This window comes from Colletotrichum higginsianum, assembly GCF_001672515.1.
Source record: "Colletotrichum higginsianum IMI 349063 chromosome 7 map unlocalized unitig_7, whole genome shotgun sequence".
Classification (NCBI taxonomy): domain Eukaryota; kingdom Fungi; phylum Ascomycota; class Sordariomycetes; order Glomerellales; family Glomerellaceae; genus Colletotrichum; species Colletotrichum higginsianum.
Window position 1 is genome coordinate 3,684,507 of NW_017263917.1, and position 14,213 is coordinate 3,698,719.

Below are 14,213 nucleotides of genomic sequence, written 5' to 3' on the forward strand. Positions count from 1 at the left end.
TGGGCATCGCAAAGAGCGTGGTTCTGAGCACCGACCAAGGCTTCGCCCAATAGCTCACATACACGAGGCAGAACTGGCAATATAATACTGGAAGATTGCCTATATGTCTGTGCTCATACTGATCTCTCCCAATAAGGAAACGGGATTCCCAAATCACTGTCAAATTGGAATCGTCGTGTTGTCATCGGTCTTGCCGGGCTATGATCTAGAGTTTCTTTAAGCTCCCGGTCATTATGCATCGCTGAAAGTGAGGTCCCTCGCCGGTATCTCTTATGAGCCAAGCCTACACCACTTTTACAGGCTCGCTCTCGCCACCTGTATAAAAAAACATCAAGGTCGTGAGACATCAGGCCGGCGAATCAACTCTTGTTGTTCGATTACAAAACGACATCAAAACGGCGAGTCTCAAACCCTGTCTCGCACACGCTGCTCAACCCTCGCTTTCGTGATGGTTGTGGGGAACCAGGATGTGTCTTGCGCTGCCACGCTGGGGACCACAGAAAAGGGCGGTACCACTTCATAGATGGTTCCAGCCCTGGAGGCGTACTGCGAGAATTCAACTCTATGTGGATGCACTGACACGCACTTTGAAAGCCTGTGGCTATCCAGAAGGCCATTGATCCGATATTTCCAACAAACTTGGGATGGCCGACAACCGAAAGTCAGTCAATGATGTGGATGTCGACGTGGCCGATGCACGGATGCAACTGGGTTCGTCTCCAGTCTCAGGGGGGGGGGGGGGGCTCACAAGCAGTTCTCAGCTTGACACTACGCTTGAGCTGTTATTGACTGAATTACGCGAACCATGGCTGCCCTCGGAGAGGTCATGCCTGGGCGGATGGCCAAATGGGACTTTCCAAGTTTTTCAAGAGAATGCAACGCGAGTTCGGAATTGCTAGCCTTTACGGGTGTCCTTGACCTCTGAACGCGTCATCACCTGAAGCTGCCATTTGTACTATCCCCGAGGACAAAAGATAAGGCCACTCTTGTGCTGCCCGATCATCAGTACCCCGCACTTGAGTTGATGTCTGTCGAGCAAAGGTTGTATCAAGTAATGTCACCTTGGTCCATCTCTAAACAAGAAGGTTACAGGCTCTGCCCAATAGTTTAAGGTTCATGCACTGTATCGACTGACGACTCTCTGTACATTCAGTATGTTGAGTCTCTAAAGTAAAAGGTTTATGGAGCAAAAATGCAAACAGATCAGAAGGCTTGCAGATTCAGGGAACCATCTCTAAAGATATGCCGAGCATTATCGAGTTGTTGCGGCGCGATTTGGCGCTCAGGGAGCCGCCTAGGATGTCACAAGGGATGGCTGTCGAACGCCACGAAGATTGCTGAATCCCCCCCCCCCCCCCCCGATGTCTGCATGCCAAGGAGCTTATCGAAGTTTTTCTAAACGTAATCACGATCAAGACGGGGAGAACCTTCCGTTGCGCACTTTGAAGGACCGGAAAGAAATTGAATGCAGGCAGCTTCAATAGAGACAAGTCGGGAAAAAGCTATCAGACCAGGCATTCACTCAATGCTGGGAGAAGACATTGCGTCCTCAATCATCCCCATGTAGGCGATAGATGGTTTTGAACAACCTGAACTTGCTTTCTGCGTTACCCGTAGGGTGAATGTTCTCGTCTCGGCGGGTGGGTGGCAAGGGCAATTCCCAAACAAGGACAACAAACAAGCTTCAAAACGAAAGGATTAGGTCATCAGGTCCAATGTTGCAACGCAAGGCAGTGGATTTCGGCTGAATCTAGTCTCCAAGAACATGAATATTGGTAATCGGTGGATCTTTGAGGGATGTTTATTGGTATTTTCTCTTCGAGTAAAGTAAGAAATGGTCCACTCATTGATGTTACGGTGGTATGGGGGATTGGATTGGGCGCGCCCCTGAAACCCTACCATCTGGTGCTTGCTGGCTGGGAATTGTCTTGTCCACGCCGAGCGGCACGTCACTTTAGGAACACCTACCAAACCTGGGCCAAGGTCAAAACCGATCGGTCACTGGATCTTAGGTTACAGGCACATTTTCACGTCGTTGTCAAGGAATGACGCCTTCTTGTTAGTGTCGTAACACTGACGACGGCGACGAGTCAGAGAATACCATTGCCAAGACTGCCGGGGAACAAAACGAAGTGTCTTATCACGCCTCCGCGCGCGACAAGAGCCCACAGAAAAAACCCTTGGAAATGTACGTAATCCGGATATCTGACCTATATGCAATTTGAATAACATGTTCTTAGTAACAGTTCACCTGAGTTCTGCAAGGTTACCAATAAAACGCATCTGACGATAAAAGACTCGACCCGATATGGCCTCAAATACCTTTACTAATAAGCCTATAATACAGCTGGAATCCCCTGCTTTACACTAAAATATCGTAGGCCTAGGGGCTGAATATGCTATACTGATGTGAAATCTTGAATGTTTTGCCCTGCTAAAAGGATATGAGCAGTATGTAGATTTTCGTGTCGATATCGATACCTACTAAGTAGGCTATTTATTCAGTTATGGGGGTTTCCGTTGTAGATGCCTACTCCAAAATCAATATCTCGGCTTTCGGGGAGTCTCGGCAGTCCTCCAATGAACAAGGTCTGAGCCATGGTCGAAACCCGCATCTCTTCACAGCCGTACACCAATGAGACACTTGCTCAGGTTTTTCTGCTGCCCTTGTTTTCTCCGTGGACGCAAATGGGTCGTGAAGTCAGTAAGAGTACCTGAATCAAGTGGAAGTGCATAGGCTGTTCTGTTCTGTTCTGGGCGAGTAGTAGGCCAAAAGTGAAGTTCATAAGTTGAGGCCTGTTGTAGTCGACGCCTGTGATTTGTAAGTAGCCAGAACGCAGAAGGCTAGTGGAGTAGCGACGGAGCCGGCCTCAGCCAGGAGAGAGACAGGTCAAGAAGTACGGTTTGAGAGCAGTTGGAACGGCTATCCTGCACCGATGAGTTACTACAGTACATAGGTGGTCCGCAAACATGACTGCACTAACATATGCCGAATGAAAAGAGCATCCAAATGACAACACGTGGTCAAAATGTCCTCCAGCAAGGCGCCAGATCCGCCAAGTTGAGCAACACTCAAAGACAGTTGTTCATATAGCAACGAGGGAAAATTGTTTAGCAAACAGCCATTCTCTTTAGGTAAGTGGAAGACGATGCAAAGCGTACCCCGATCCGACATGGAGAAAATAAGCGTCTTCTGGGCTTCGGCTGGCTACCTGCAACGCGATAAATGACAACGGCTAGGCACGGAGGGCTTCATGAATAAATCACAAGTCTCCGCATCTAGCGGGGAGACCCACTCGGCGACTTTACTAGTCCCCGTGTCTCCACTATCATGTCCGGCCCGGAGGACCTGAGACGGAGATTCTGGAGCCCTCATCATCATGCCAACGCCCTGAGGCCCTCTTGGACCGCAGCATATAAAATCTGACACGGCGTTTGCACATGCTACTTTTATTGCTTCAGAGGAAGCATGGTCAAAGGCGGCTGTTGCTGATCGGGCAAAGGGACAGCTTTGACCTTGAGTTGAGTAGCCATGACTAAGAGCCAGTAAGTATCCTGCATAGTGGAGCAGAAGCTGAAGTTCATGGTTTGCAAACTTCTTCTGGAACCACTCTGGAAAGCATTCAATCTCTCGTGCCAGGAAAATCTGTCAACGTGGCACAGAGGGATGTACCCAGTCAAGACGGCGCGTCATCTCTGGCGAAGAGATGAGCGAAACGGGTACTTGTCGAGACATAGTTTCCACCAGCTGTCAAACTTGAATTGACTTTCTCCATCCAACTGCTTCGGTCCGGACGGAACCTTTAACTTCATGTCGCGATGATGGAGACCAGTCAAAGGTCCCGGCTGCGTGCTCACCGGGTGGGTTTACATGATTCGTGCAGTTTGTTTCAACAGCGAGCTTGGGTTCTTATCCGGGGAAATGCCACTTCCCCATCTTGATCACAATGCCATTGACTTTTAATCTCCCCCCCCTGCCGATGCGAGATACATATTCAACACTTTTCAGCCATGGCAGAGCGACTCAACGAGAAAGCCGGCAGCGGCGAGACCGTGCAAGCAAACGACCCTGGCAACGACGACGCCCAGCAGAACGGAGCGAGATGTGAACACGCAGACAAGACACCGACGGCCGAGGTCGACGAGGGGACAACACAAGAGACAACACAAGGAACAACGACGAGCGCTACCGGCGCAGATGAGGGCAAGTTCCCCAAGCCGGCGGTGATTGCGCTGCTCGCCGCCGGGCTATGCACCGTCGTCTTCGCGATGGCGGTGGACAACACCATCTTGGGTACGTGAGGCGTGGACCCCCCCCCCCCCCCCCCCTCACGGGTCTTGAGAGATTCTGGGGGGTTTTTTTTTCCCAAAGCCTAAGAGACAAACGCACGAACCGCAGCGACGGCCATCCCGCGCATCGCCGACGACTTCCGCTCGCTCGACGACGTCGGCTGGTACCGCAGCGCCTACCTCGTCGCCTCGACGGCGCTGCAGCCGTCGCTGGGCAAGGTCTACACCATCCTCAACGTCAAGTGGACGTACCTGGCCGGCCTCGTCGTCTTCGAGGTCGGCTCCGTCGTCTGCGCGCTGGCGCCGAGCTCGGGCGCCCTCATCGCCGGCCGCACCGTCGCCGGCGTCGGCGGCGCCGCGCTGTACTCGGGCGCCGTCAACATCCTGGCCCTCGCCGCGCCGCTGCGGATGCGGCCCCTGCTCTTCTCCCTGCTGACGGGCATGTTCGCCATCGCCTCGCTCGTCGGCCCGCCGCTGGGCGGCGTCTTCGCCGACTCGCCCGCGCTGACGTGGCGGTGGTGCTTCTGGATCAACCTGCCGCTGGGGGCCTTCGCCTTCGCCGTCATCCTGGGCGTGTTCCGCGTGCCGTCTGCCAGGAAGCTCGAGGGAAGTGACCCCGAATCTAAACGTCTTCGACAGGGCACCACTGAATCCGGGGGTCCATCTGGAACCGTCGGCTCGCCGCCGCTGCCGCCGCCGCCGCCGGCACCTTCGCTGCTGCAAAAGGCGGCCAGGTTCGATCCACTGGGCACGTTGTTGTTGGTCCCGGCGGTCGTGTGCCTCCTGCTCGCCCTCCAATGGGGCGGCACCAAGTACGCGTGGGGAGACGCCCGGGTCTGGGGCTGTCTGCTGGCCTTCGGCCTCCTCACGATCGCGCTCGTCTCCTCGCAGCTCTGGGGCGGCGACAACGCGACCTTGCCGCCTCGCGTCATGCGCCAACGGACCGTGATCGCCGGCGCGCTCCAGATGGCCTGCTCGGCGGCCGCCATGTTCGCGCAGAACTTCTTCCTGCCCTTCTACTTCCAGGTTGTGCTGGGGACGACCGCAACAGGCTCCGGTGTGCTCATCCTCCCGTACGTTGTGACCATGGCCGTCATCGGAATCTTCGCCGGCGCTGGTATGTCCCAAGTAAGCTCGTATAAGCCCTTCGGGTGGGTCGGCACCGCCATCTTCGTCATCGGCTCGGGGCTGCTCTATACTCTCAAAGTCGACTCGCCGACTGCTTCCTACATCGGCTTCCAGGTCATCATCGGCGTGGGCACCGGCATTGCCTGGCAGGTCCCCTTTGTCGCGGTGCAGAGAGCCAGCGCCAAGGGCAAGGCTATCAAGGCCAGCGACGGGCCCATAGCCAATGCCTTGATGGCCTTTTTCAACTCGCTCGGCGCCTCCTTGGGTATCTCCATCGCGCAGAATGTGTTTGCCAGCTCATTGCAGAACCGGCTGGCAGCCGTGCCTGGTATCACTGCGGCTCAAATCGCGACGATCATGAATGCTGGGACCGGCGTTGGCTTGAGAGACCCCAACGTCCTCCCGTCGGAGATGCTGTTGCCGGTCTTGACGCAGTACAACTCCGCCATCCGCTCAACGTTCATCGTGGCCACCGTCTTCAGTGGCTTAGGCTTCCTGGCTAGTCTGCTGTACGATTAGCCTTTCTCTCGGTTCCAGAGTAAACGGCCGTGGTTCAGGCCGTGGCTGCAGCAGTGCAGCGGCGAGTTACCCTGTTTGCACAGCGTTTGCAAAGCGTTTGTCTGCGACGTGTCTCGGTAAGAGCCTGGACCGCCCAGCCCGAGCTTGGAGGAGCTCAGCCGTGAGCCCAAGTACATAACACATGCCACAATGAGATATTTGCACAAGATATAGAAACCATCTTGCTATTCCTTTCCGCCTCGGCCGACTGCGGAGTGCTGCATACCTGGCCGGGAGCACAAGACATGCACCCTAGCTTCTCGTGATACAGCTTCCCGTTTGTCTCATCGAGCCTGTATGGATTTCTATGCCTTGAAAGCCCAAATCTAACTGTCCAACTTCAAAGAGATAAGTGACCAAGTCGCTTATGGCACGACGACACAACAACTACGCAGCCTCCCCCATCCCCCTTTGGCGCGTCGATGTTCTATCCTCCGCCCTAACACTTCACCCAACGAGCGTTTTTCTTGAGTCGCGGATCGGTGCCGGGATAGAACTCGTCGTCATCGGCGAAAGTGTACGCTGCGGGCGTGGGGCTTCCCCTTCGAGGATTGGGCTGAATATTCGGCGGGGTCTTGGGCGCATCGAGGTCGGCCGAACCGGCCGAGTTGGTAGCAACGACGAGACTCGGTATAGTGTCATCGACGCGTTGGGCGTATGCGGTAGAGGTTCTTTGGCCACCCGGTTTGGTCGTGGGCTTGCGTTTGGGGGGCGGCCTCATGGATGGCGGAACTAGGTCTTGTTGTCAGTATGAGCAGAGGTTGCCGAGATGAGAAGGAGGGATTGAGGATGCATATGACGCAAGCGACAGGCCGTAAATAGGAGGTCCTCGAAGAAGAAGAAAAGGGCCGATGCTTGGCTATGCGAGTCTTGGTGCTGGGGGATACTCGGGGGTGGATGGGTGGGTAGGATTGATGATAAGAATGAAGTGGGTGAGGCGTACCTTGGGCCGCGACCATATTCGCGACCTCGACGGCCATGGCTTGATGGTAAACCAGATCTCCTGCTCCTGAACGATCATTAATTAGCCTTGCTGTCGTGATTGAGCCGGTGAGATTGCACCATGTGAAGATCCCCCCTCCGATCGGTGAGATTGAGGCGGGTAGATGCATGGGGGCGGGGCTGGCATGTGAAGACGCCGGTGACGAGGCCATATTGAGAAGGTCGATCAACCGGGCAGCAGTACTGGTACATACCAGTGTTAGGAAGGGTCGAAGATGGAGGGCCGGAGCCTGTTGGGGTGAAAGGTCTGGCTGACGGGTTCAGATTCATGATCTGGCGCAGCTTCTGGGAGCCGGAGGCGCTGCTGCCCTTGCTGGAGTTGGAACCGATAGACGCCATCATTATTTCCCTGCGTGTTCTTCTGCGACTCCGACGGGCGTTTTCCATTAAGCCGGTGCTTTATTCATGTGTTGAGGTTGGGGAGTTCGGCCTCTTGTTGCTGGAGTTTGCGAGGTGAGGTGACTTAGTGAGGTTAGTAATTGAAGCGAGCCTGATGTTGTGAGTTGTGATGCAGTGAGTTGTGCGGAGGAAAGAGCGGAACAAGACGCAGATATTAATTCCGTTATTGTCTACCTCTTTCTCGGAATTCTCATGACTGTAACAAGAGATTTACTCCAGGCGGCATTCACAGGCCGGTCGGTCCGCAGCAATTTTCGAGTTTGGTCCTGATGCTGAATTTGATCAAGCGAAAAAAAACCACGTGACACCAAGTATACAGGACAAACAAGAATGAATACTCCTTTTGTGTCTTGTTATCTAAGTCTTAATGTTTCTTTATTTGCTGATGCTAGAACAGACAATGACCTCAGGTTGTGTTCCCTTACAGTTATTGAAAACTGTTTAGTTCCAGCTCCAAACTGCACTTCTTTAGTTAATAACTATCCTAGCACTATATTCTTTTACTCTTAATTAGACTTAAACGTATGTGTTATTTAAACATATTCAATTCTTTGGTTTCTTAAATAGATAACCCCCTCATTATTCTGTCTTAAGTTTGACGTATGTTGCAGCAGGAGCCTCACCTGGAAAGACAGCTCGCAAGTAAGGCTGCAGAACAGGACTCATGTTCTGACTCTTGTAAATGCGAAATGCCACAATTCCCTCAAAACATCATGTCAAGCAATGTTTGTGCAAGTTAGCATGGCCAGACTTATCTTTCTCTCGACGGCCAAACTCAGCTTTTTTCCAGATGCCAGGAGTATGCAAGTCTCATATAACCTTCAACACAGCACCCATATGCAAAAGAAAATCGGCGGTAATCAGTCGTTTGAATCAGTCGACAAGCTACAGGTGTGATAGTAAGTCCCTTCTAGATGCCTTCCAGGATAGGCTGATGAGTCGACAGGGAATAGTATTTCCAAGGGCGAGAAAGACTCTAGCTCGATGTAACCTTTCAGAAGGAAAACCAAAAAAGCATCTTCCTCCTCTGAAAGACGAACCCGATTTCTGGGGGGAAAAGCTCTTGTGAAATTTCACACAGAGTATGGTAGGGAAACATGAGAAAGTCTGGCAAGGACTCGGCGGACAACTAGGGCCTACTTCCCCAACACCTACCTGTCAGCGCTACTGAACCGATCCAGATGGAGCCAGTATTGGGTGTCCTGGGTTCCTTTAGATTATCCCGGCCATTGGGTACTGAGGATAATTGGCCGAATAGGCGGTTTTGCGTTGCTCACGTTTTCGGATCTCGTGACGCTCGGCGTGTAAGCCAAAGCCAAACCCATCCCAGCCACCTCAATATGACCAACATCGGTTGAACTCGGATAGATCACCACCGCAGAACACAAGAACCAACCCCCTGCACACCATAATCGAATCTCGACCATTTCTCGATCCGTCGCTTGCGCGCGCACCTTGTCATCCCATTTCCAGTCCCTAAACCCACTCATCCCACGCCAGCCCCGGGGCCCGCCTCCGATGCAAGAACGGCGGCAGCGGCTCGGAGGACATGACCCGTTGCGGCAACTGCGAAAAAAAAGACATGGCTCGCTCCACGCCGTTTCGCCCGTTCAATGTGACGTTGTTGGGCCGCCGCGTCGAGGTGGAAGTTGGCATGGATGTGGTTTCGCAGAAACCGGTTAGAGGGGATGTAGGGCCCCGAACATGTGTGATCTGTGTGCGTTTACATCAGCATCTGTCATCAGACGAGAGCGCACAGCTAAATACCGTGCCAAGGGGTGACGGCATCTTGCTCTCACAGGAAGGGAGCCGCGCCTTTCAGCGGTTGTATGATGTGCTTCCCAGTTTTTGGCCCGTCTCGTGGGCCTCCGCATAGGCTCCGCCGTCGATCTAGATGGGCGAGGCGAGGTTGCAGCGCCGTAGAGCTCTGCTGAACAAGGATTAGCTCTTCCCACGCCGTGGCGCAAACGGAATCGAGCTGTCCGCGTCTGGACCGTGGCATCTCCCTCCTCCCCCACAGTCCACGGCCATTCGGCCCCATGGGTTGCACCGGGGACCGGCAGAAGTGATGGCGGCAGAAGCTTGGCCAGCAATACCCACGGATCGCCGGGGCGGAAAATCACACCACTTGAATCCACTCGTCGAGATTGATTAGATTGCGTTGCAGCCATCCTGGAGTCATCTCGATCTAGGCCGTCGAGGGTGGTCCTCCAGGACTGGCAAGCCTGGCCGGCACATCATCGGTCGCAGTGGCTGGGTCCGTACTCTCAAACGCAACCTGTCGGTCACAAGGTGTCCTTCGGAAGGACATACAATTGTGCTGGTGGTGTCGTTCCAAGGTCACGACCCCTGAAGGTCTGACGATCCTCCGAGGCGATGCCGACCTCCCAGCCGAGCCGCCCGGCTCCTAGACGTGAGCGATCGTGCCCGGCTGATGAGTGAAGTTCTTTGCACTTGTTTCCAGCAACCAGCGGCGAGGTTCGTCGCCTTCCCGAACCCGAGCTCGTATTCCGTCTGGTCAGGTGCCTCTAAGCTCGGCCGAGGGAAGCTTTCAGTCGCCAGAAGATCAACCCTCAACTCCGCCCGCCGACTGAGGCCCACTCCGCAGCCCGGGCCGTGTGGGCGTTACTGACCGTTATCATTTGTGGACATCGTGCAAAGCGGCACGGCAACTTGCCGCCATGATAGAGTGCTTGCATGAAGCTCGCAACCGGGTTTCAGCAACAATCATCAGGGCGGCGGAACCTGCAGCGGGTTGCAGAAGTCTGTCCCCCTCCCCCCTCCCCCCCTCTGGTTCGATGATTGGTCTCGGTGAGAGGCGTTGTCGAGCTGGTTGCGCAGGTTTCTCCCGGGCTTTCCTGTTTGAGAAGGCTCGTGGCCAGGCTCGTTCAACCGCGTGCGCGACCTGGCAAGGATATGGCGTTTCTCGAAAAGGCGAACGAGAGGTTTCTGAACGCGGAAGGAGCGTTTCGATGTGTCAGTCCAAGAGGGTTCGTTGTAGATGTGTGGAGATGGGTTGTCTGCGAGTCGGCGCGAGGATTCACGCAGCATCCCCCACGGATAAACTTGTTGCGATGCAACTCAAGACGGCCGTACATGGTGGTGAGAGATTTCTTTCCCCCCGTCCTGCATCTGATCAAGGAAAGACGACAGGAAGAGTCTCGAGGTTGCGGGAGGGAAGGGAGATTGGACGGCCGTGGCCCAACAAGGAGATCTGGCTGGATATTTAAAGTCATGACGACTCGCAAGCTAGTTGATGACTCCAGAGGAACTCAGGAGCATTCTCTCCTTCAATCTATCAGGATTCGGATTAGCCTGGTTCTTTTTTTGGCATCCATTTGGAATTCAACCCCTGCCACAACCTTCTCAGTTCTATTTCCGTCTCGCAAGTATGCAGAACCAGCTCGCTCAAGACCCGGCGTCAACCCCGGTTGGACCAGTCCCTCTCTCCTTCGCCCAGGGTCCACGAATCAAGTCCAGATATCCCACCGTCACGGCCGCCTTTTATCATCATGCAGAGACTCAACCGCATGTCACCGCAGCCCGTGACCTGTCTGCGCAGCAGATCCGAGAGATTACCTACGGCGATCTGGCTGCCCGGGCCAACCAGCTCTCGAGGAAACTCACCGGCCTCGGGGTCAAACCGGGCGACCGAGTCCCGCTGGTCGTCAAGCGAGGCATTGACATGCTGGTTGGCATTGTTGCAGTCCTCTCTTGCGGAGCTCAGTACGTGCCACTTGATGGTGGTGTGGTGCCCGACTCTACGCTGCGGTTCGTCCTCGAACAAGCGGGCGGCAAGCACGTCTTGTGTCTCAAATCAACAAAGCATCGATTCGAGACACTCGGCTGTTCCTGTGAGACGCTTGTTATTGACGAGGACTTGGGGGAGAGCGAAGAGACTTCCCAGGCTCGGGCCTACCACGACTTGGCTAAACCAGAGCACGGGTGCTACGTCATCTACACTTCTGGTAAGTCAAGGCAGTGTGGTTGAAATAGCCTTGAGTGGAAAAACTAACCAATTGGGTCTCCAGGAACTACTGGAACTCCCAAAGGAGTGGACGTCACGCACAAAAATGTGACCAACCTCGTTTGTCTTTCGCCGGGTGATCTCGGCATCTCAACTGGCACTCGTGTGAGCCAGGTGTTGAACATAAGCTTTGATATGGGTATGGGATCGACCCCCAGGTTTTCCAATTTTGATATTGACTATCTTGCAGCCGCATGGGAAATTCTCGGGTGTATCTGCAACGGAGGCACCCTCGTCCTCCGAGGCCCGAAATGGGAACCATGTCTGAGAGAAGTAAAGCTTTGATTCCCACCCAGGTGGCATATCGTCATGTTAAGCTGTACTGACAAAAGGGATCCAGGCCCAAGTTCTGATCTGCACACCGAGCATCTTGGCAAAGTACGATCCTCGAGAGTACTCCAATATCAAAGTTGCCGCCACTGCGGGAGAACCCAGCTCTCAAAGGTACCCCTTACGTTGAAACAAGCATTCGAGCCCTAACCCGACTAACATCCTCAAACCAGACTCGCGGACTTGTGGGCCACGCACGCAACCTACTACAACTGCTGCGGGCCTACAGAGACTACCATTGTGAACACCATGCACCTGCACCAACCGGGAGAGACTTTGACCATTGGGAAGCCGACGCCTAACAACACGGTCTATGTCCTCGACTCTGACGGCAAGGCTCTCGGGGTCGGTGAGCCTGGGGTGATGTGGGCTGGTGGCCATGGCATTTCTCGCGGCTACGTCTCTCTCCCCGAGAAGACTGCCGAGAGGTACAAGCTGGACCCTTTCACCAAGGACGGGTAATCCTCCAGTTCTCCGCCATCAAAATGACCTTCGTTGACTTCTTCTTAGGTCTATGATGTACAATACTGGTGATCTCGGACGCTGGAGGCAAGACGGCTCCATTGACATCCTCGGGCGAGTCGACGACCAGATCAAGATCAAGGTTAGTAGTGTACACGTATCTCCTATCTTTCTATTCACAGTTACTCACAACACGCCCCAGGGCTTTCGAGTCGAGCTCGACGGTGTCACCGCATCCATCAACACGTGCCCAGCGGTCTCCAAGGCCGCCACGCTGTTCATCCACAACGAGATCCACGGGTTCGTCACGCCCCGGGACTGCGATCTGGACGCCATCCAGGTCCACGTCAGGGCCCGCCAGCCGTACTACGCCATCCCGACCAAGTTCCACTTCCTCGATGCCCTCCCCTTGACCTCGAACGGCAAGGTGGACAAGCGGGCTTTACAGGACCTGGTCACCGTCACGGAGAATGACAAGAAGGAAGAGACGAGCATCACAATCAGGGAGACGGCATCCAAGGAGTCCCTTTCCACAGACAGCAAGTCGTCTGTTACCGACCTCAACGCCGAGTCCTCCGCTTCCAGCTTCACCGAGGTGGACGAGAAGCCCGATCTCGGCCGGGACGTCCCCGCGAAGACCCTGGCCCGACCCTACCGCGGCTTCGTGCACCGCATCGCCATCGTCTACCGCCGCCTGTTCACGATCGTTGGCGCGCTGAACATCGCCGCGGTCGTCGCGCTCGCTTTTGCCGGGTTCCAGAGGACCTGGCTCGGCAACCTCACGGCCATCAACCTCCTCGTCGCCGTCCTCGCGCGCCAGGACTTCGTCATCAACGCCCTCTACGCCGTCACCTGCAACGTGCCCAAGTCCTGGCCCCTCGCCGTCAGGAAGCGCTGCGCAAAGATCTTCCACTTCGGCGGCGTCCACTCGGGCGCCGCCGTCTCTGCGGGCGCGTGGCTTCTGGCCACCAACATCAGCGACGAGGTCTGCCAGCTCGCAGAGTGTCCCGTCTGGGGCTACCAGTCCACGGCTTCAAAGGTCGTGTCCTGGATGCTCACCGGTCTCTTCACCGTCACGATTGCGCTCGCCTGGCCCGCGTTCCGGAAGACGCACCACGACCTCTTCGAGAAGACGCACCGGTTCGTCGGCTGGACCATGCTCGGTCTCTTCTGGGTGCAAATCGTTCTTGGCGCCAACGATGGGAGAGCGGCGGACATGTCGCTAGGCGCCGCCTGCATCCGTACTCCCGGCTTCTGGATTCTCATAATGGCGACCATGAGCATCGCCTCTTCCTGGCTGTTCCTCAAGAAGGTCCCTGTCGAGGCCGAGGTCCTCTCCAACCACGCCGTGAGACTGCATTTCGGCTACACGGTCCCCGTCAACGGCAGTTTCGTCAGACTGTCCCGGCGCCCTCTCCTCGAATGGCACTCTTTCGCCACGATCCCGGCCCCGGAAAGGGTAGAGCACCGTCCCAAGGGGTTCTCGTTGGTTGTGTCGAACGCTGGCGACTGGACCAAGAACTGCATCGAGAAGCCGCCCACGCACATCTGGGTGCGCGGCGTTCCCACCTGCGGTGTCATGCGCATCGCGACCTGCTTCAACCGCATTGTGGTGATCGCCACCGGCTCGGGGATCGGACCCCTCCTTGGCCACATCCAGGACCAGAGCTGTCCGACCCAGCTGATCTGGTCGACCCCGCGACCCGAGCAGACCTTTGGCAAGCCGCTCCTCGACGCCATCAAGTCCAAGATCCCCAACGCGGTGATCCACGACACCAAGACCATGGGTCGCCCAGACTTGGTCAAGATGGGCTACAATCTTGCCAAGAGCTTCCAGGCCGAAGCTGTCATCATCATCGCCAACGAAAAAATCACAAAGAAGGTTGTCTACGGCCTCGAGACACGCGGCGTTCCAGCTTACGGTGCTATCTGGGACTCTTGAGGGGCTGGGCCCGCACAATGCCCCTCACTGCTGACTCTTCATGGATGATATTTCTGTTTTTGGGTCTGATGTTCG

The 14,213-nt window shown here is 55.2% G+C and overlaps 3 protein-coding genes across 3 annotated transcripts; 2 read left to right on the forward strand and 1 right to left on the reverse strand.

Annotated features, from left to right (window-relative positions):
• Positions 1 to 4,011: 4,011 nt before the first annotated feature.
• CH63R_10811 (MFS transporter) lies at positions 4,012 to 5,937 on the forward strand (the record flags this gene model as incomplete). Its single annotated transcript, XM_018305785.1, has 2 exons — positions 4,012 to 4,294; positions 4,400 to 5,937. The coding sequence occupies 2 exons, from the start codon at positions 4,012 to 4,014 to the stop codon at positions 5,935 to 5,937; spliced, it is 1,821 nt and encodes a 606-aa protein (XP_018155209.1).
• A 478-nt stretch (positions 5,938 to 6,415) lies between these two features.
• Positions 6,416 to 7,317, reverse strand: CH63R_10812 (uncharacterized protein; the record flags this gene model as incomplete). Its single annotated transcript, XM_018305786.1, has 2 exons — positions 6,416 to 6,708; positions 7,173 to 7,317. 2 exons carry the CDS (start codon positions 7,315 to 7,317, stop codon positions 6,416 to 6,418), a joined length of 438 nt encoding a protein of 145 aa, XP_018155210.1.
• A 3,451-nt stretch (positions 7,318 to 10,768) lies between these two features.
• Positions 10,769 to 14,138, forward strand: CH63R_10813 (AMP-binding enzyme; the record flags this gene model as incomplete). The annotated part of the gene is made up of 7 exons (XM_018305787.1): positions 10,769 to 11,345; positions 11,409 to 11,543; positions 11,595 to 11,677; positions 11,745 to 11,848; positions 11,908 to 12,192; positions 12,245 to 12,338; positions 12,399 to 14,138. The coding sequence occupies 7 exons, from the start codon at positions 10,769 to 10,771 to the stop codon at positions 14,136 to 14,138; spliced, it is 3,018 nt and encodes a 1,005-aa protein (XP_018155211.1).
• Between the last annotated feature and the right edge of the window lie 75 nt (positions 14,139 to 14,213).